Genomic DNA, 21,532 nt, shown 5'->3' with positions numbered 1-21,532 from the left:
CTGGGAGGGCACCTTTCCCGGTCCCTGCTCTCCGGGCGGGATGCGGCAGCGGTTGCCCGGCTCGTCTCCGCCCCATCAGCCTGATGTGCTGTGACAGTTCTGCTGAATTGCTGACCCGAGGGGCTATTTATGGGCAGACAAAGCCGGGGCACACCGGGCAGGAGGCCAGCCTGGGGTGGCCACACCCAGGAGCAGATCGTCTTTGAGGTTCCTTGGGTGACTCAGAGGAAAAGGCGCTGTTTGGTGAAGTTGGCAGGGAAACCCCCGTGGGAACTGTGGTTTATACGAGAGCAGCCCCTCACGCCCCAGTGATTCGATCCTGCTTGCAGGAGCAAGTTGAGTTTGGTGGCAAGAATCTGCGCTGAGAACAGCAGGCCGTCCTCTGCTTTTACCGTGGGCCCCAGAGCCCAGGTGCTGATAGCAAAGTCTTATTTTTTAGCCGCTGGAGTTGAGATTTCCTTTTGCAGGGGCAATATCAAACCGTTAAACCAGACCCCTGAGCGGAGGGCAGCACCCTTTAGCTGCTCTCCTGTCAGCCAGGTTTATTTTTATCCCACACCTCCTGCGCAGTGGGCTGGGAGCTCGCAGAGGAGGACTGGAGACCTTTAATAATTCATAGCTCCTACATTTTGCTCCCAGCAATCGGAAAAGCCAGAAGGGCGCTGGCACAAACCTGCTCCATCCACACCACAGGGCCGTTGTGGCCCTGTGCTCTCGTGCCGCTCTGCCCCATGGCCTGTCCCTGCCCAGGATTTGTGCTGGGTTACAGCCTGGGCTGGGGGACCCCAGATGGTCCCTCATGGGGGGATGGCATTTGGGGTGGGACAGAGCGAGGCCACGCTTGGGACCGACCCATGTGTGGACAAACACCTCAACCCTAGTGTCAGCCCATCTGTGTCCACATAGCTCCTGAAATCATCTGGGCAGGCTGAGCTCAAGGGGAATTTTCAGAAGCAGGGGGTTTGCTGCCGTATCAGGTGTTTTTCTCGTAATATTAGAGCTGGGACATGCTTTGTCTTTGGTTATGGAGCTGAGTCCATCTTTGGGACGGTTCTGAGCCTGCTGGAAGAACATTTTGTTCCCAAAGTCTGAGGTGTGTACTGGTGAGGCTCTGCAGACCAGAGCACCCCTCCTTATTCCCACCCACCTGCGAGCCAGTGCCTGCTGAGGGTGTGGAGGACTTTGGGATGGAAGGGTAGCCCTGGCAGTGGAAGAGGGGGCCATGTGCCTTTGCCCTGTGCTCACCTTCCTGGCAGAGAAATGCTGTTGGATGGGGGAGTCCATGGTGGAAACTGAACTACTCCATCTCTCTCGGGTGCCCCTGGGTTCAGCTTTAGACCTGGTGGTCCTGGAAGGCTGAGATGCATCTGGAACATCTGCCTTTTGCAGTGTTCGAATCCTTCAAGATCTGCTCCATGCGGATGGAGGAGCTGATTTTCAGCGGCTGCTTTGGCAAAGCGCAGGGTGAGCCGAGTGTTACAGAGCCCGGTTTTGTTTCTGTGCCGGTGGCTGTTGCCTTCTGAATCGCTGCTGAGTCTCTGTTCACAGCTTCGCTGCCCGTGGCAGCTTTCTGGGCCATTAAATTGCTTCCAGAGTCCACTTGTTCCCATCACGTCTGAGCCTGTCAGCTCTGTAGCACATGTAGCACGGGAGCTGGGAAAGGCAAATCCAGAAGAGCTCTTGCCCTCTCTGAGCACTGGCAGGCTGCAGTGGTGCTGCAGCTCGTGCCTCACACCTTTCCTTCCGCATCCCAGGGGGAGCAGCTGGTTTAGCAGCAGCCAAATGCTGTCCTCTGTCCTCATGGTGCTGGCAAGAAGCTTCCCAGCTTTCCTGCAGCCTCCTCTGTCTCCTGGACAGGCCTGTCATACACAGGCTTGTTATCTTCTTACTCTTTTAGTATTATCCACCCTAAAATATCCCCAGGATTTGTTCTCTTGGGGAGCACAGAGCAAAATTTGCAGGCACATCTTTTAGTTAAACTGAGTGACAGATTTCCTCATCTGTATGGATTGTGCATCGACCACTATTAGATCTCGGATGTCTGTGTTTGTATCCATGTGTTTTCCGTGTTGTTTTTCTCCCACTGTGAGCTGTGGCTTGCCTTAATTTGGTTGAATAAACTCACTGTGTTGCTGAACTGTAATGAGACATCATTGACTGAGCTATATCCTTCAAAATGGCCCATTCCTTATCCTGGAAAAGTGGAGGGCAGACTTTTGCTGCTGGGCTTGGGGCAGAGCAACTAGAAAACTGGAAAAGGAGCTAGGGTGCTGGTGACAGTGGCTGAGGGACCTGGGGGGGGGCTCAACCTGGAGAAGAAGAGGCTCAGGGGGGACCTTCTGGCTCTGCAACTCCCTGACAGGAGGGGGGAGCCGGGGGTGGGGGGGGGGTCCAGCTCTGCTCCCAGGGGAACAAGAGACAGGATGAGAGGAAACAGCCTCAAATTGCGCCAGGGGAGGTTTAGATTGGATACTGGGAAAATTTCTTAACTGAAAGGGTAGTCAGGCACTGGCACAAGCTGCCCAGGGCAGTGGTGGATTCACTGTCCCTAGAAATGTTCAAAAGACAGGGGTTAGTGTTTGGGCTGGCAGTGCTGGGGGAACGGTAGGACTGGATGGTCTTGGCGGTCTTTTTCAACTGCAGCTATTCCGTGATTTGATGATTCTGATGCCTCCCTGCTTTAAGGATCCCTAGCTTTATTGCTTGTACGTAACTCCGCTTATTACCTGTAGGTTGTTAAAAGTTCCAGGAGGGAAAAAAGAATGGAACCCCGCCCTCTGCCAGACCAAACCAGTTCAGGGTAGTGGGGAAAATGTCCTGTTAAAATCGAGGGGTGAATCAGCCACCTTTGAGGGGTGAAGCAAAGGGCTGTGACTCCATGGTGGCTTCCCCTGGCACAGCACTGTCCAGCTTTGCAGCCAGGTCCGCTTCTGGGAGGTTCCTGGCGGCGGGCTGTGTGTGCTCCTGCAGCACTGATGTCCCTTCCCTTCCCTTTCCTCCATGCAGTGGCTCTGGAGAATCCCGGTGCCAAAGGAGCGGAGCGGGATGGAGCGTGCGGCAACAGACCAGCTGCAGGCTCGGCAGCCGTGCCGGAGGGCGAGCTGCTCCTACAGGTTAGTGCCCCTCACTGGCCACCTCTCCCTTGCAAATGCCTTCAAGGGATTTCCCTCTTGGCCCTTTTCCAGCTCCTTTGAGTTTTACCCTAAAAATGGGCTGTTCTGTTGCTGGTGGCAGGTGTTTTGGTGAAGCCGTGATTCCCTGTGGTGTGCTTCTGACTGAGCAGAGGTGTAAGACCTCCTCAGGTCCCTGGAGAAGAAACTGTGTTGCTTCTCCCCTGCTTTTCCCATCATTCCTGGAGAAAATTGGCATCTGTGAATTGTCCGTGTGTAGGAAACGTCTCTGTAGAAGCGGTGCTGGATTTCTGAGCACAGAGATTCACCTCTGTTTCTCCACTCTCACATGTAAATGTGCCATAGGTGTTACGTGGGAGCCAAGGTGTTTGAGTGCTGTTTTCAGCATGGACACGCTGGTCCTGATTCGAGCATGTTGTGCAAACACCGGTGAAAACAGGGAAGAAAATGTCATGGGAGTCTTTCCTGATTTTGCAGCAGTGATGCCACTCAGTACATGGATAGGTGCTGATTGTGTGCTAAGCCCAGCAGTCCCAGGGTGTATCCCAGGAGGTCTGCCAGAGCTCCCTTGGTGATGCTGGAGACAAGGCTGGGGATGCTGCAGCATGGTTGGCTGAGCCTGCTGCTTCCATGGTTTACTCAGAGGTGCAGGAGATGACCTTCTGTCTCCAAACGGTGCACAGGGAATAGGAGGATGCCCGGCTCTGGCAGTGCAAGGGCCTGCAAGGACACAGGTCTCCCGTCCCTGCCTGGCACCCGGGCACAGGCTGCAGCTCTGCCCCCTGCCTGGCTGGCCTCCAGCGTGCTGGACAGCCCCAGCTCCCCTCCAAATGCTCACTCAGCAGGAATTGTAATTACTGTCCTGCTTGAGAGCTGAACAGCCATCATCTCCACATCTAGGGAGAGAAGTGCTAAAGCCAAGCTAGTTAACGAACAAAAAACGGAGGGTTTTCCCTAAGGATGTAACAAAACTGCTCAGCAAGGCTTGCTGGGGATTGATTCCCGCTCATCAACTCCTCCTAGAGCTGGATGCCATCCTTTTAGAGGCACCAATCTGGACACTAAAAGCTCTGGGTGTAGGTTTTATCTCCCAAGGGTCTGTCAGTGGGATTCTGGATGTGGCAGGGGCTCCAAATCTGCCTCCATGCCCCAAGGAAATGCTCCTACCTGTTTATAAACCTACTTCCATCCAATCCATCACCTCTGATGTCCAAAGTTTCTTTGTCTCTTGGTCTACTCTGATTCTTCCCTTCTCCTCTGAAATTGCTCAAAGGGTTAAAGTGCATTTGGCAGCACTAATTGACCTCTGCAGCAGATTCCCACACACTGAGATCAACCCCAGTAAATAGAGAGAGCATTTGTGCCTGGAATAAAGGGAAGGAGAGGGGGGAGAAACACCGACCTTGACAATGAAACAGGAGTTGGCAGCAACAATAGCTGGACTTGGCTGAGCCTACACACCAGGCCCTAATTAATCCTGATGTCTGTGCATTATGGAGTGGAGGAAGCAGCCAGGGCTGCCTACTGTGGCTTCCCTGCCAGGTTAGTGGTACAGGATGGTTCTGGCTCTGGGGCTTCTGGGGTCCACGTGCAGGACCCTGCCTTCCAGAGGGCTCCTGTGCTGGCACACAGGTCTCCCTCCCCACGGAGACCTGTTGCCCTTAGGGAGGGGTGATCCCGCGGTGTTGTCAGGGCAGTGAAAGCTCTTTGGCTTTCACTGGGATATAAACCAATGATTTTCATGGCTTTTCAGGGCCTTTGCTCTTAGGCAGCTCTGTGGGCTTGAAGATTTAAACTGAGTGTCTGTCAGGGTCATTTCAGAGTTGGGGAAACTGAGTCCCAGTGATTTCTACCACTTGGGCTCAGGGAGGGCTCCTGTGGGCCTGCTCTCTGCTCTAGCAGGGGGATGGTGAGGTGTTCAAAGCACTGGGGTTTGTGCCACAGAGACTTGCAAAAGTTGGTGCTGCACCTGTGGCACTTAAGGATGCTTGCCTGGATCCTGCCAGTGCCTGTGTCAGCAGTGGTCTTCTGCCTGGTGCCAGAGAGCAGGGATGAAAAGCCATGCCTCCTGGGGCAGCAGCTGCTCTCCCAAACTGGTAGGGAAACTCCTCTGCCCCTTGTAGTCTTCTCCAGGTGTGAAGACTCAACCTGTCCTTCCTGCTGCTTATGAAGAAATTGGCATTTCAGAAATCAGATGGTTTTGCTACGGTTTCAAAAACCAAACCCTTATGCTTTAGCTTTTACCTTTTTATGCTTTAGCTTTTACCTTTTCCATTTCTACTCGTTGAGGCTCTCTCAGCACTGAGTTGGCCACCTCGGGGAGGGGAGAGGGCAGTGGAGACAACTTCTTCCTTGACCTTGCTCTTTGCACACCACGGTCCTTCTCCAGGCCACTCCTCTGGCACCCAGGGAGGACAGGAGGGATGCAGACGAGGCCAGGAGCTGGGCAGGTTTCTCCCAAACCAGTATCCTTACCCACAAGCAGCAGCAGGGAATGCCCAGCCAATGCTGACACTACCGTGGTGGATTTGCTCTCCACTGAACATCCCTGGCTTTTCCAGCCTCATGCAGCCACACACAGCTGCCAAGACCCTGCTGGGCCATGAGAAGGGTGGGAACTATGAGACCATAGCCACCTGGGTAGACACAGGATTAATGCAGCCAACATGAAACGCTGTTTGGATTCTGGATTGTTGGAAGGGCTCGTTTCCCCCAGAACGGATCAGTTCCTGATGGTGTCCACTCACGTTCTGCAAGCAGTTCAGAGATTTTTATTTGCTCTTCACATAGGATGAGTGTCAATGTCATCCAAGGCTGAGTCTGAGTGAATGCTCCCAGGATGGAAGCAAAGTTTTCCATCAGTTTGGATTAGGATACGCTCGGGCAGCTGTACGGAAGAGCTGCATGACCTCAGGGAAACCCAGCAGGAGGTGCTGTCTGTGGTGGCTCAGCTCTCTGCCAGCTGGGGCCAGCCAGGACCGGGGTGACCAGTGTCCTGCTAGAAAAGAGTGACGTGAGCGTGGCATGTACCTCTCCTCTCTCCCACAGGCACTCAATGGCTTCGTGCTTGTGGTGACCTCAGAAGGGCTGATATTTTACTCCTCGCATACAATTCAGGACTATCTGGGATTTCACCAGGTCAGTGGGACTCCTCTGACTTGCTGTGGTGGGTTTGCAGAGTCGATTTTTCCCTGGTGGTGGAGAATAGCCCCAGGTTCGCCGCTGGGAGGAGACTCTGCAAGGGTCACAGGGTCTCAGGGGGCTGTTTGGGGCTTTTCCTTGGTCTTGTGAATTTAGACCCCGTATTGCCAGACGTGGTCACTGATAGGTGACAAGGGACTTCTTTGGCCCACAGAGACTTTTCACCAGCCACGTTGATGGGCCACGAGGTTCATGGCCGTGGTTGGACATCTGGGGTTCCCTGCCCAGTTTGCCTTGGGCACCCACTCCCTTGGTGGTCACTGGTAAATCCCACAAGGCTCCAAAGCTTTCTAGTTATCTTGGGCACCCAGGTAACCTGGAAGGCACTAGATCAGGTTTACAGGGGAGTGGGACTTACCAACAGTCCTTCAGCTACTGTGGTTTGGTGTTGCTCCCACACAGCTGGCTTTCCCCAACATCTGGTGTAGATGAGGACTGTCCACCTGAGCAAAGGGAGCAGGTCTCAGAGCCTTATTCTTTCGGGAACAGTGTAGGAATGAGGTGGCTTTGCTGCTGTTTTGTTCCCAAACCATGTTTTCATCTCATCCCATAAGTCAGCTTTAGGATTTTGAAAGACATCATGTTACAGGGATGAGAGTGTCCCAGGAAAGCTGTATGGGCTCTTTGGGACTGCGGAGGAGGTCAGGCCCAACACGGGCAAGGGGTCCTTAGAGCCAGATGTGCTGTCTGTTCCCAGTGGCATCAGTGTTGGTGGAAGGTGTCCGGCCTCATTTGGCCAGGTGGGGCCCTGACAGGCTGTTTCCAGGTGGGACATGAAAACTGGCACCCAGGGACAGGCTGCAGAGCTCACGGGTTGCGCTTTCCCTCCAGACAGATGTCATGCACCAGAGTGTCTTCGAGCTCATCCACACCGAGGACCAGCCGGAATTCAGGCGCAACCTCCACTGGGCCCACAACCCACCACACGCTCCCGAGGGTGAGCCTTCCCCAGAAGGTAAACGTAGGATGGCATCCTGGTTGGCCTGAGACGTGTGGCTCCCCAGGTACGATGGGAGCAGAGCTCCCTGACGCCACTTGCCCATGTCTGTGTGGCTGAAGCCATGGCTTCATCCAAACACCGTGGCTTTTCCCGAGTTTCTGTTGCTGTGGTCACTGCAAACTGATGCAGTGCCCGGTGCTGGGGACCTCTGGCCCTTTCTAGGGATCTCCAGCCGTCATCGGGGTGAATTCTTTCTTGATCTTCTCTCAGTCCATCTCTTCCACAGTGGGGAGAAGCCATGGTTCTTCTGCTGTGATCTACAAGCCGGATCAGCTGCCCCCAGAAAACTCTTCCTTCCTGGAAAGGAGCTTTGTGTGCCGTTTTCGCTGCCTCCTGGATAATTCCTCTGGCTTCCTAGTGAGTGCAGACCCTCCACAGCAGGAGGGTGGGACAGGCTCACCCCAGGGGTTCATATCATTGCTGAAGCAAGTTACTCTTGAAAGACCTTTCTACCATGTACAGTATCTGCTTGTCTCAGCAAGGAGACTTTCCCCGTTTTCCATAGGCTTGGTCTGTACCTACAGCCTCTCCGTGTGTGTTTTGTTCCTCTACTCTCAGAAATGCTGAATCTTGAACAAAAGTGCTTTTCCTCCATGTGTTTAACTTGATTTTTCTGTTAAAGGCATGTCTTTAAACCAAGCAGGTAGTATTCATCCCTGCTCCCCTCTGCTGCAGAGCACTGGGTTTGGAAGGACAGGTCACAAGGGTGGTGAGGCCCTGGCACAGGTTGCCCAGAGAAGCTGTGGCTGCCCCATCCCTGCTAAAAGTGTTCAAGGCCAGGTTGGACGGGGCTTGGAGCAACCTGGGCAGGGGCTTGGAATGAGATGATCCTTAAGGTCCTTCCAAACCCAAACCATTCTATGATTCAGTGATTCTATTTACACCAACTCTGCAGACAGACATCTTGCTCTGCTCCTTCTCTTCTCTCTTCATCTGCTTTTCTGCACGGTACTGAGCTTTTCTTCTCTTCCCAGGCTTTAAACCTGCAAGGCAGGCTGAAATTCCTTCATGGGCAGAACAAAAGGTCTGAAGATGGGTCTGCACTTCCCCCTCAGCTCGCTCTCTTCGCCATCTCCACCCCGCTGCAGCCCCCGTCCATCCTGCAGATCCGCACCAAGAACATGATCTTCAGGACCAAGCACAAGCTGGACTTCACCCCTTTGGCGTGTGATGCCAAGTAAGCAGCAGAGCTGGTTTGAGGGGTGGTGCTGTGGGCTTCCAGCATTGCATCCCAGCCCTGCCTGGGTGGCAGCCCCCCGACGCAGCCTGTGAGCTGAGTGTGTTCCTGGTCACCCTCAGGGGGAAGATTGTCCTGGGCTACACGGAGGCGGAGCTGCGGACCTGTGGCACCGGCTACCAGTTCGTCCACGCCGCTGACACGCTGTACTGCGCCGAGAACCACGTCAGGAGTGAGAGGCTCTGCCCTGGCCACTTGTGCCCACCCCTAGTGCTGATGAGTGGGCTGGGACCACGGGCAGCTCTGGTGACTGCCATGTCGAGCCCAGGGGCTCTTTCCCTGTAGGATGCTTTACTTTATGCTTTGCTGTGGTGCTCTTGTCACTGCAGGGAGCTTGGGGTGGAGATACCAAGCTCTTAGAGACTGTCCAAAGGAGGGCAACAAAGATGGCAAAGGGCCTGGAGGGGAAACCGTGCGAGGACACTGAGGGCACTAGATGTGTTCAGCTGGAGAAAAGGAGACTGAGGGGAGACCTCCCTGCAGTTACAACTTCTTCAGGAGGGGCAGGCCCTGAGCTCTGCTCTGGGGGAACCAGGGACAGGACCCAGGGAATGGCTGGAGCTGTGTCAGGGCAGGCTCAGGTTGGATCTCAGGGAAAGGTTCTTCCCCCAGAGGGTGGTTGGCACTGAACAGGCTGCCCAGGGCAGTGGGCACAGCCCCAAGGCTGCCAGAGCTCCAGGAGGGTTTGGACAATCCTCTGGGGCACAGGCTGTGACCTTTGAGAGTGGACCTGTGCAGAGCTGAGTGTTGGACTGGATGACCCTTGTGGGTCCCTTCCAGCTCAGCATATCCTGGGATTCTGTGAGTGCAGGGAGGGGTATTTGGCTGGACCACACTTGTCCCCTGTGTGTGCCAGCCATACTCCTGCTCTGACCTCAGCTGCTTATCCTGGCAGGCAAGGGCAGTGTCACCAAAGGCAGCTGTGCCTCTGGTGATGTGGTGGCAGCCCTCAGCACATGTGCTTCCATCTGGCAGTGATGAAGACGGGGGAGAGCGGGCTGACGGTGTTCCGGCTGCTGACGAAGGAGAAGCGCTGGAAGTGGGTGCAGGCCAACGCACGGCTCGTCTACAAGAATGGCAACCCCGAGTACATTGTCGTCACCCAGAGACCCCTCGTGTATGTGCCATCAGGGGCAGCCTGGGCTGGGAGGGGGACAGGCCGGCTTTTTCCATTGCTATGGCCTCTGGGATTCCCCGAGCAGGGCAGGATGTTGGATCTATCGTTGCTTCTTGTGCCTTTTAAAGTTGCAGCCACAGGATACTGTACTGTGATGCTGTTCAGCTACGTCCACCTCTGCAAGGCCACCCTGCAAAGATGGGGTGATGCTTGGTTATGCTACAGATGTGGGGTTTTATGTGTGTGTGTATAAAAATGTGTGTGTGTATTTGTATGTAAATGCATGCTGGTTGTAGCAAAGGGGCTTTGGCTTGCTGGGACCACAATTATCCATTGCAGAAGCACTCTGTGGGGTGTATTTGTGCACATGTAAGCCACAGTCTTCTCTTCCTGCCCTACAGAGATGAAGAAGGAGGAGAACACCTTCGGAAACGGTCCATGCATCTTCCATTCACCTTTGCCACAGGAGAGGCGCTCCTATACCAAAGTGCATATCCTCTCCTGGGCTTCCCCGATCCTTTCCAGAGCAAAGAGAGAACCAGCAAGTCCAAGAAGACCCCCTGCAGCCAGGGAGGGCGCTCCCAGAAGAATGGTGTCGGCCCCAGTTCTCTGCTGGGTGCTGTAATGCGACAGGACAAGGCGGTGCACGCCTCCCACCCAGCGCCCGCTCCTAACCCCTCCTGCAGCAGCACTTTCCACCTCGAGGACATGTCTGTGCCAAATGCAGGAAGGGATAGCTGGAATATGGGTGCTGCTCCAGTTTCTTCAAGAGGGAACAGCCTCAAACAGGAGCTGCTGGATTTGCAGCAGGAGGACCCTCTCTTGGCTACCTTGGACTCGCTGTCAATTAAGAGTGATGAGAACTGTTCCAACCACGAGCTCTTCAGTGCCTTGGAGGGGCTAGGGTTGAACGCAGAGGACCTGGAGCTCCTGCTGCTGGATGAGAAGATGGTGATGGTCAATGCGGACCCAGAGCACTCTCCATCCCTGAAAGACAGCCTGGCCAGCAACCAGATTCTCTCCTACATCCACAGCACGAGGGACGAGCACGAGGGAGGGCAACAGGTGTGTCCCCTGCCAGGCCCATCCCCGAGCCCACGGGGAGGCCCTACTCCATCCCACACTCCATCCTACGCAGGGAATGAGGATCTGCCACAGGGCGTGGTGCAGCCCAGCCCTGCCCTGGGCCAGCCCCCCGTCCAGCTGTGGCAACAGCCCCTCCCCACTGTGCCAGGGCTGCTGCCAGAGGAGGATGGCTCGCAGAGGAGACCAGCTGGGGAAGAGGCTCTGCTCCGCTTCTTCCAGCCAGCACAGGGCACCCCCTGGGACGAGGCCTCCACCTCACCCCCAGAAGCCCCCTGCACGCAGGAGCCACCCAGGGCTCGGTGGCTTGAGGGGGACTATCCAGAAGTGCAGCCCATCCAGGAGGATGCTCACCGGTCCTTCTCCCTGCCCAGCCAGTGCCAGGACCATGTGGGACTCCCCGGCCGGCCGAAACACCATCACTCGCCGGTGAACGGGCTGTGTGGCCACAGCCCTGACTCCCCTCCACACCTCCTTCCCAGCAGCAACAGTAGCCCTAGCCCGTGGCAGGACTATGTTTCCCCACTCCTGGGGTCTCCAGCTCAGCCTGGTTTTTATGGCATCAGCCAAGAGCTGATCTCCCAGCACCAGAGCTGCTTGGGTCCAGGGCCCAGCCCGCTGCCACAGCACTTCAACCTGAATGGATTATGCAGCATGGAAACCACAGGCAGCGGGAGCTCCCAGGACGAGCTGGCTCTGTACCCCAGTTTTTTCCCCCCTTCCTACCAGCTTATTCCGAAAAAGCAGCTGAGCTCTGATCCCTCCGTGCCACAGCACCCTTTCCTGAGCTCAGCTGCAGGGCACTTCAGGAATATCGGCAGCCGTCTGGAGACTCTGAATTCCTACGGGGCGTACACCTCTGCTCTGAGCCAGGAGGGCCGGCACAGGGTAAGGACCTGCTTCCACTCTGGGGTTCAGTGTTCTCTGTGCTGGCATTTCCCAGGAGCCTCGGCACTGGGAGGCACACACTGACTGGTGAGGACATGGAAATGGCCTTGCTCTAGCTACTGTGTGGCCAGAAAGGGAAGTTTTAGTGGCTTTTCTTTGCACCAAGAGTTGAAGAGCAAAAGCTTTGTATTAGGAGTAGTTCCAGCCAGTCACTGGTGAGCTGTGATGGTTGATACAAAGCACAGGTGAGATGAAATTCTGTAGCACCAGGTCTTGCCTTTGTGGAAGCATCCCCTGGCCTGTGCACAACCCCTGTGGAGAGCCCACCTGGCTGCTGCTGAGCCCTCCAGCATCAAAAGGCCAGGACCACAGCACTGGATCTGAGTGTCACCTGCACCTCAGCTCCTCCCATTCCACACCACCTTCAACTTGTATGCCAGGCACCTTCTCGCTCTATTGAGGAGCTTAACTCTGGCCCTGCCTGGGACTGTGGGAGTGTGTAGAACCAGCCCTGACATATCTCTAGAGCTTGGTGGCCACCTCGTGTTTTTGGCTTACCAGGAGTGCAGGTGCAGGACCAGGCACTGTTTTAGATGCAGCCAAGGTGCTCGTGGTTTCCCGTGATCCACAGGGCTGGGATACTTGCCCAGACAGGTCTGTAGGTGAAAAGTAGTGCCAGCAGTGGGTCAGCATTTGCAGGAGAGGCCCTGAGGGAAGGCTGGGATGTGCATGGGGTGGCTGCTAAGCCCCTGTCCCAGGGCACGAGGGCAGGAGCAGCCCTGCTCCCCCTGCCAAGGGCCTCACCCCCATTTTCTCTCTCTCCTAGACCCTCAATGGCCACGATTTTCCTAGCTCTCCCATGGGACTCCCTGAAGAACACCAGGTGCTGGGAGGAAGCCTGGCACCCCCCTGCCAGCATCAGCCTCGGGCAGAAGTGCTGCCAGATCACCCCCATGCCTCCAGTGGGGACTTCTGCCTCTAGGAGAGACTGGAATGGACAAAGCAGGACTATTCCCTGGGGAACTGCCTTCAAGTTTCAGACACCAAACCTCCCCAGCTGCTGGTGCTCTTGATGTTGGTTGCTTTGGCTCAGCTGGGGTTTCTTTGCCCTTTTAGCAATTTGCCATCGTCCTGCTCCGTGTGCCATTCTTGTGGAGGGGTCCCTGGCCTGGGGAGGGACAGTAGCAGGCAGCAGGGCTGCAGGACAGATTTCCCAGGGCACTGGGAGCACGCTGGGCTGCGATGCAGGTCTCATATTGTTCAGGAGTTAAGTGGCTCTTGGTCAGCTGTAGGATCTCATTTATCACTTGCTGTCTCTCATCCTACCCATCCAACCTCCTGAACATGTATTTTTGGTGTATTTTACCAGACTTTTGGAAACCGAGGTTGCTTCCCTGGCTGTGGCTAGACTCCTATGGTTTGTTAGGCCCTGGCAGTGCCTGTGTCAGGCAGCCCTGGCCCTGAAAGACAGGCACATTTTGGATGGCTGATGTCCTCCTGCTTTACCAAAGCTTTGCATTTCCATGCATGATCCAACACGGGTGCAAGACCTATGTGTCCAAAAAACGAAAGACAGAAAAGGTTTTCACCTCTGGTATTAAATTCCCTGCCATCCCAGCCAGGCACCTGTGGCTGTGGCCACCTTGTACAGATACTACCTGTTTTATAAGGAAAAGGAGCCCTGTTTTGTGTTCTTGTGTTGCTCAGATCCTTCCCCACCTCAGCTCTCCCTGTGCCCAGGTGTTCCCATGGTTAGGATCCAGATTAGAGCTCCTGCAGCCAGCACCCTGGGGCTTGTTGTCCTGTATGTGGTGTGCCCAGGTTGGCTGCTCAGCTGGTTTTCTCCTGGGTGATGGGCTCTGAGGTACCTTCAGACTTTCATGTGAATTTCTATCCTTTTCTTTCAATAAATGGCTTTGGAGCTCATCCCCTGACATCCCCCTTGCTTGGTTGTGTCTTTTCCTGATGTGAAGCATGTCAGGATTTGGCTTGGCTGCAGCACTGGAGCCCGGGTCTTGCCACCGGTGGCCTGGGACACAATGGTTTGTGTTGGAAGGGACCCTAAGGATCATCTTGGAATGATGAGTCACCCCACCCTGCTCAGAGCCGTTGGGGTGCTGGGTGCAATGCCAGGTCCTGCCATGGATGTTTGAAAGAAGTTGAGAAATTTGACAGAGATTGGTGAGTGTGTAAAAACCAAACCAAAACAATTAAAATATTTCAATATATGTAATTATTTATGTACAAATATAATACATATATAATATTTATATACAGTTATGCATAGATATATTGAAATGTAAAGTGTATGTGTTTATAAAGTGGCTATATAATGGGAAACTTCCTTTAAGACAAACCAGCTGATATTTTTCCTCTGGATTGTTGTTTTTCAGTCTGGAAATTAGAAAAAACACAGTTTTTCTTTCTTCTGAATTTTAAGTTTTCCAATATTCCCACTTATACCTAGCACCTACTTTTCCTTAACAAAACTAGGCTGGGAACATTTGATCTCTTATGTTTTACGTGCCCTACTCTGCTTTTTCTTCCCTTTTCCTTCAAAGGAGTTGGCACTGGGCAGCACCACACACACCGATGGGGATGGAGGGAAAGCACCGGCACCAGAGCATCCTTGTGGCTGCAGGTCAGTGACTTCCAGTGGTCCATTGAATCCCAGATACTGAGAACAACCTGACTGCTGGGAAACTTTCTCCCTGAGCCAGGTCCTGGGCGTGTGGGTAGTCGTACCACCACCACATGTCCTGCTTGGTTTCTTCTCTTCCTTGCACCAAGAGCTTCCCAACAGCCAAGGTGACCTAGGGAGGACTGCAGCCCTCCTGCCTTTGTCACCAGGGTGCTGTGTTCTAGTTGAGCACAGCATCTGTTTGTCCAGTGCTGTGTTTCTATGAGGTCTCTGGAGCCATCATTTCTGTGGAGGGAGGTGCCCTCTGCTCCCCAAGGAGGCCTGCACATCCATAAGTCGTGCCCATCCTCACGCCAGCTGCTGCCTGTCCTCCTCTGCGCCTCATGGCATTGCTTTTTTACAGCCTGGCTGGAGCAAAACTGCTGCTGCAGCAAAGGAGAAGCCTCTGCTCAGCATCCACAGCCTGCCCTGAGCCATGGCAGTAAAAGAGCGGGGCTGTGCTGTGCTGTTCTTTTGTTTGCACACCTGGGGTGAGCGTGGTCCCTTGGGGCGTGCTCACCCCAAATTTATGGGTGAGGCTGAGGAAGGTGTGAGAAAAGAGTGTGGAGAGGTTTAGAATCATAGAATATCCTGAGTTGGAAGGGACCCACGAGGATCATGGAAGTCCAACTGCTGGGCCTGCACAGAACAGCTCCACATCTACCTTGCCCAGTTGTCTGTATTGGTGCTGGGTTCCAGCCCCAGCTGTTCCAGCCATTTCTGCTTGTTTTGGCTCTCCAGAGGAGGAAATGTTTCTTTTCAAGCTTGCCCAAGAACAGCTTGCACCTCTGAGGTTATTGCCTTCTCACAGGATAGTTTGTGCCAGAAAACCCTTTGGCTTGAGTTTGAAACAGCGTTAGTGTTAAAAATCCCAGCTCAGGCTGCTGGTGGCCTGGCCACACAAGGAGAGGCAAACTGCAGCTCTCGAGGGAAAAGAAAATCCATTTGCACCTTGGACCTCTGCACCCATCAGTAGCTGGAATTACTCTGCAGAAAGCAGAGCCTGGCAGTGAAGGATCAAGCAAAGGAGCAATATGAGTCCTGCACACAAAGTGGAGGAGCTCAGAGGTGGATTGAGCTGTACATCAACCCCAGGGACAGAAGGGACACCAGGCCTGTCATCCCTGCTGCTGGTGAGGCCTTCGCAGTGTGGAGTGGCTTGGGAAGATCCTTGCTTTTGCTTAGACCTTGTTGCCTTCCCAGTGGGGAGAGTGGGTAGAGATATTTGAGCTAATTTTGGGAGCATAACAGACACACTGGGCTGGACTCTTCTGAGGTGCTCTCCAGGCTACAGTGATCCCATGTGGTTCAGTTCATCCCGAAGAGAGATTTTGCCAAGGTGCTTTTACTTCTGGACAGGAGCCTCTTCTTCTCCTCTACTGCCCCTGGAGGAGAAGCAGGGTTTTATGGGTTTGATCCTGGCGTTTACAGCTTTGATCCTGCCCTTAAATAATTGCCTGCAGTTCATTTGGGAGTTGTTTTCCCAAGGTGTCCATATGCCTGTCAGCAGCTGGCTCCTGGTGCTGTCAGGAGAGGAGCACTCCCAGCAGCGTGGTGGGGTACAGATCGTGCAGTCCCACGAGGAGAGGAACCTGCCAATCACCCCCCCTGGGACACAGCACCAAGGCAGGGCAGGGGGGAAAGCTCAGCCTTCTCTTTCCCCTCAGCAGGAATAAAGTTCCTGCAGCAAAGGAAACTTTGAAGAAACGTGGAAGGGAAGCCAGGCAAGACTGTGGCAAGCTGGGAGAGGAACAGTCCAAGCATTATCCATGCTGGCTGCACTCCTGTGGAGGTAATCTCATAGTTATTTTAGACTCCAGCTGGGATGTAGCTCTGCTTCCAGCTTTTGCAATATCCTGCCAAGCCCATGCTCCAAATTTGCCCTTTGCTGGCTCTGAGCAAGGCAGGGCTGCATGGTGAGAATCTGCCAGCATCAGTCGAGGAGAAAGACCTTTGCTCTGCTCTGTGTGCTGGGTGTGCATTTTTGTGCCTTTCTGCCTATCTCAGGGCTCCTGGGAAGGGGCTCTGGGACCTTGGGCTTGGTCTTGTTCTGGTTTGGGGGTTTTTTTGTTTGTTTGTTTGTGGTTTTTTGTTTGTTTGTTTGTTTGTCTCCATGATACACAGATAAAACTGGAGCAGATGGATCCATGCTTCCTAATGCTGAGGAGTTCCTTGCTCCCTAAAACCATTCTGTACAAACATGGGAGATGTCACGTGGGAGATGGTTGGTTTTGTGTCCTGGAAATACCCAAGGAGGCTGCAAAGAGGCTCAGATCTGAGCTCCTCCCTCGTATCAGCACAGATGGCTTCTCCTTCGGCAGGATTTCTGTACCAGCTCTGGGTTTGCAGTAAGTTACAAGCTCGTGGTGAGATTTCACAGTTGTGGATCACATCTCCTGGGCACACTTGGCTGCTTGATCGAAGTGTACTTTGAAGGGCTTCAACCTCAGCAGTGCTCCTCAAGCAGCGAGGCTGGGTTGAATCAACTGCAACTGCTGCTGGTCCTCAGATCCCACAAGGATTTGAGTCCTTGCCCAGTTTCAGCTGGATAGTGCTTCAATTTGATGGGTTCTTGGAGGTGGATCAGCAAACACTTTTTTGAAGTTTGGTTTGCTTCTTTGTTTTCAGGATAGAAAAGGAAAACCCGGCTGGACTGGGGGAAAAGGGAGGATGGAAAGGTCTCTGTTTAAAGCAGGCTTTGCTTTCCTAGCCAGGTTGTTTAAGCAAGAGAAGTCTCTACATCCTTTGAAATAGATTAAGTGTGGCTCCAGGGGCCATTGTGGAGAGCCAGCACTGTAAAAATGCAGATTTCAGGGAAAGCCTTATGCACTGTGACAATTTAAAGTACCCCCAAAGGGCGTTTGCTCAGGCAGAAACATGCTTTATTTGAAGCATATTATGAATGAGACAGGGGAACAGTTTGTTTGCTGGAGATGGGCAGAGGATCAGTTAAGCAGAGCACAGGGCACAGAGCAAGTCAGTTTGCAAAAGGGTAAAACAGAGAGGCGGTGGCTGTGTCCTGTCTGGCTTCCAGCATGTCCTCCTCGCTGAGATGGAGTTGAGGAGCTCGGCTTCAGGATCCTGAGTGCCTGTGGCATCCCTGGATGAGGAGACTTGCCTGCCCTGAGGAGGAGGCTTGCTGCTGGGCATTGAGGCCACCGAGCTGCAGCAGGCATCCTCCTGAGGGCATGGGGGCATGCCCTTGGCTCTGCTCTTCCTCCTGCTTATCCTGATCAGTGGGACTGTGGGCGTTTCCCAGTGTGCTTGGACAGTTGTTGTGCTGCGAGTAGCTGTTCGGCCCAGAACCTCTTCAGGTGGTAACAGCTCACTTAGCTGCATGGAAGTACCGGGAAACCAAACCCTCAACATCTCTGGGGATGCAAAAAGAAATGGTGCAAGTCCATGTGTGGGTTTTAGGTTGAAGGGGAAGGCTGACTGCCTTGGAATTTAATTTATCTTCTTTTTGAGGGTAAGGGGCTTTCCTTTGCTTAAGGTAGAAAGCAAAGTGCTCAGAACTGCAAAATCTTCCTAGATACAAAAATTGAATTGTTTAAACAGGAAAAGGAAATATCTCAAAAAATGAAGACTTTTTCTTTTTGCAGAGCCTATCTGAAAGTGGCTGGGAAAAAGGAGCAGGATAGTGGCCTTAAAACTTAGTGGGTGTGCATGTTTTTGTGCTGATTCTGTGTGGAAGACACAGGATCTGCATGAGTTAATGTCATGACCTCAAGGACCAAAAATCCTTCTGAACTTCAAGTTTCATGACCTCAAAGTATGTCCTCAACGATCAAAAACATCCTTCTGAATTTTGAGAAGCCATGAATCCAGTAGAGTGCTTGTAAGTTAATCGGAATGTGAGAAGAGGTGGAAAATCATTTCACTGTCCACTGGGTGGGGTACGATTTAGAGTGGCCATGGGGCTCTTTGTGTATGGGCAACACAGCCACCACTGCTCTGCTACCAGGTAACAAGGGACAGGATGAGAGGAAACAGCCTCAAGTTATGCCAGGGGAGGTTTAGATTGGATGTTAGGGAAGATTTCTTTATTGAAAGGGGGGTCAGATATCAAAACTGGCTGCCCAGGGCAGTGGTGAAGTCACCATCCTTGGAAGTGTTCAAAAAAAATGGATGGATGTGGCACTTGTTGACATGGTGTGGTGATGGGCTTGGTGATGCTGGGTTGAACTCTATGATCTTAGAGGGCTTTTCCAATTATAATGATTCCATGATCCTGTAATTCTACTGCCATCCTGTGTCACTTGATGCGGTCCCTGTAATAAGCACAGCCATTCTGCTGCTCCTTATCTTTAGGGACCCATCCAGGGGAAACTGGGGGTTTCATTCAACACAAAGGGCCCTCAGTTTCCCACTGTGGCACCAGCCTCCAGCAAGAAACTGCTGATAGTTTTGGGCTAGACAGTGGGACGTTCTTAAAAGGACAGCAGTTCCCACTCCATGGGAGTGCAGGTGCCTTGTAGATCCTTCCATGGATGATAACATAACCGTCATGTTATGCTTTGTTCTACTTCTGCTTTGGCTGCGATGAGATTTCAGTCCCTAAAACTCCTGCTGTCACCCCCAGTGGCTGAGCCTGCCCAGCTCCAGTAACTGTCCCACAAGCTTCCCCTCTCTACCGGTCCATGTGCCATTGGAAGCAGCAACCTACAGGCTTCATCTGAAAAGTCTTCCCTCTGGGACTCAACTGGCTGTCACTTCACGCCTAAGCAACTGTGACATGGGCGAGTCTCTGTCCTCTGGACTAAACCCTGGGCAAGCTGCTGCCAGAGGCAATTCCAGACTCTGGGGTTTGTGAACAACCTTGTCAGCAGGCTGGTTGTTCTGCTTGTTTGGTGCAGTCCGTCCTGACACACAGCGATGTTGACGACAGTGGCACCAGACGTTGCCCTTTCGGAGGGGGAAGGATGACATATGTGGATCTACCTCACCGCCCCTCATAGCAAAGAGGCTCTTCCTAATATCTCACCTAAACCTGCCCTCTGTCAGTTTGGAGATCTGCTTGGATTTCATGGGAATTAAGAGTTTTGGTGCTTTTGAACCATAGTCCAGGGGAAAGCTTGTTCTTGGGGTGGCAGGGGTATTCTTTCTCTCCCTTCACCTTATCTCAGATGATCTCTAAGGTCCATTCCTAACCATTCCATGATTCTGAGGTCTGTTTAGCAGGGAAAATTCTGATTTGCAGCCGACACTTTACTCTCTATGTTCAGAAGATATGTATATTATACACAGGACTGGCAGGAGTAGCCAACATTTTCCTTAAAAAAAAAAAAATCAGAGAGGGAAAGCCTCGGTATTGAGATAACTCACCCCAGCCATGTTCCCTTGCCTGAGCTAGAGGTCGACCCTCCCACCACATTGCTGAGAGACTGGAGATCTAGGGCTTCTAAGAGCTGGGGCTGTGAGTGGAGTCCCAGTGGAGGGGCTGGTCAGGGCCATCAAGGTCTATTAGTGCTGCCCTCAGGGTCCTGACAGGAGTGAGGAGAGGCTCCTCACTGGCAGTTTGGGATTAGCTGCCCATGAGGTATGAGATATGGTCTGATCTTTTTCTTAGGGAACAAGGAGGAGCCTGCAAGTTTTGTTTGACCCAAGTTGCTTCACTGGAGAACCTGCTTCTGCTTTTCCAAAACTGGACCCTTAAAAAACTTTCCAAGTTAGGCAGCCAAGACCAAAGCCACGCAGAACCACCAGATGCTTTGGAAGGCTGGCACCACAGTGGAAAACAATGCGCTTACCTGGCAAGAACAGCGCCCTGAGTCACACAGGTCAGTAAAAGCAGTAAAAGATGCTCCCCAGAGCTGCTGTTAATGCATGGTCTTATGTGCTCATGTGGGCTTCTTCAGTTGTTCTTGCATTGCCCTTATGACTATTGTAATAATTATTGAAAAAAGGAAGAGCCTGATTACATCAGGGCAGAGAGGTGAAGGAGAGCTCCAAGATGCACACAGCCCTTATCCCTTCTGTTTAAGGCTGACTGTAAAGAGAAGGTGGCTTTTCTCCATGCCCAGTGTCCTCTTTACAGCCATGGCTGAGGAGAACTTCAAAAAGTGATCATAAGAGAAGACAGCATATTGCCCTCTTGGAAAGAGGGGAATGATGTTAGCAGTTCATGGTATCTTCCTCTGATTTGATGTGACAGCAGAGCACTCTAAGCACTGTCTCAGGAAGCCAAGTACAGGCAAAATGTCTGCTTTCATCTCCCCCTACCCGTCCCCTCCAGCTACATCTGAGATACGACTGCAATTCACCAACTGTGTTATGTCTGGGAGAAGGGACTGGAAGTTGGAAAGTACCGAACTATTTCTTTTGAACGGTATTTTTGGTTACAGGATTATTGTTTGATTGTTTTTGTGTTCTTTTGTTGTTCTGCCAATACACATATAGCCTTTAATAAAGGGCTGTTATTGCTTCTTTCTCTGTGCTTCCTGAATTGGAGCCTCTTAATTTCGGATTTACAAGTGCTTAGAGGGAGGAATTTGGTCTTCCTCATAACTCATCCTCCTTGGCAAAACACTTCAGTCTCATTAAAGTGAGACAAATAGGGGACCTCTTCCGGAAGAAATGGAAGGGACCCTACCAAGTACTTTTAGTCACCTACACAAGCTGTAAAAGATGTAACTACCTGGATACTTTATTCTAGGATAAAGAAAGCTCCAGAGCAGGATGGCTTAAAGGCCCAACAGCAGTGGGCCTCAGAGTGCACCGGACCAGCCAAGCTTCGACTCTGGAAATGATCCTGATATTCGGCACCGTGAATGCCACAGTGGGACAACTGACAAGATGTAGTGCCCACATGAGTCTGGAAGATGAGGATGTACCTGACCCTACCGACTGCGCTAAGAAGGAGTTCTCAGGGGAAGCAGGCGTGAACGCTCCAGGAGGGATGTGGACAAAGTCTGTACCACTCTGAAGGTAAATGGGCAAGTACAGAAAAACTGGGGAGAATCATGTAAAATTCTGACTTTTGTTATACAGAAAAATGATGTCGTAGATATGACTTGTAAATTTGATCCGAAAGGAGTATATCAGGGAAACATCCTGATGGTAGGGCTTTCTGTGCATGAGCTTGAGCAAGAACAGAAATGTGTGTTTTCAGCAGTTTGTGCATCTTGTCAGGACTACTGTCAAGTGAGCTTTCAGCAAAAGGTCAGCACGTTGTTGTTATGCATTGGGTCCATGC

General features: G+C 52.6%; 1 protein-coding gene across 1 annotated transcript; it reads left to right on the top strand.

The window, feature by feature from the left end:
* The first annotated feature begins 1,361 nt into the window (after positions 1-1,361).
* On the top strand, positions 1,362-13,351 carry LOC114071478 (aryl hydrocarbon receptor-like). The gene is made up of 10 exons (XM_027909307.1): positions 1,362-1,464; positions 3,007-3,113; positions 6,180-6,269; positions 7,164-7,287; positions 7,559-7,689; positions 8,307-8,509; positions 8,632-8,741; positions 9,545-9,686; positions 10,088-11,657; positions 12,484-13,351. The coding sequence occupies exons 1-10, from the start codon at positions 1,362-1,364 to the stop codon at positions 12,637-12,639; spliced, it is 2,736 nt and encodes a 911-aa protein (XP_027765108.1). The 3' UTR covers positions 12,640-13,351.
* The last annotated feature ends 8,181 nt before the right edge of the window (positions 13,352-21,532 follow it).

This window comes from Empidonax traillii, unplaced genomic scaffold (genome assembly GCF_003031625.1).
Source record: "Empidonax traillii isolate 1590-97213 ecotype Southwest subspecies unplaced genomic scaffold, ASM303162v1 scaffold2041:size41385, whole genome shotgun sequence".
Lineage (NCBI taxonomy): Eukaryota > Metazoa > Chordata > Aves > Passeriformes > Tyrannidae > Empidonax > Empidonax traillii.
The sequence above is the reverse complement of the archived record's forward strand: the minus strand, read 5'-3'. Positions and strand labels throughout refer to the sequence as shown.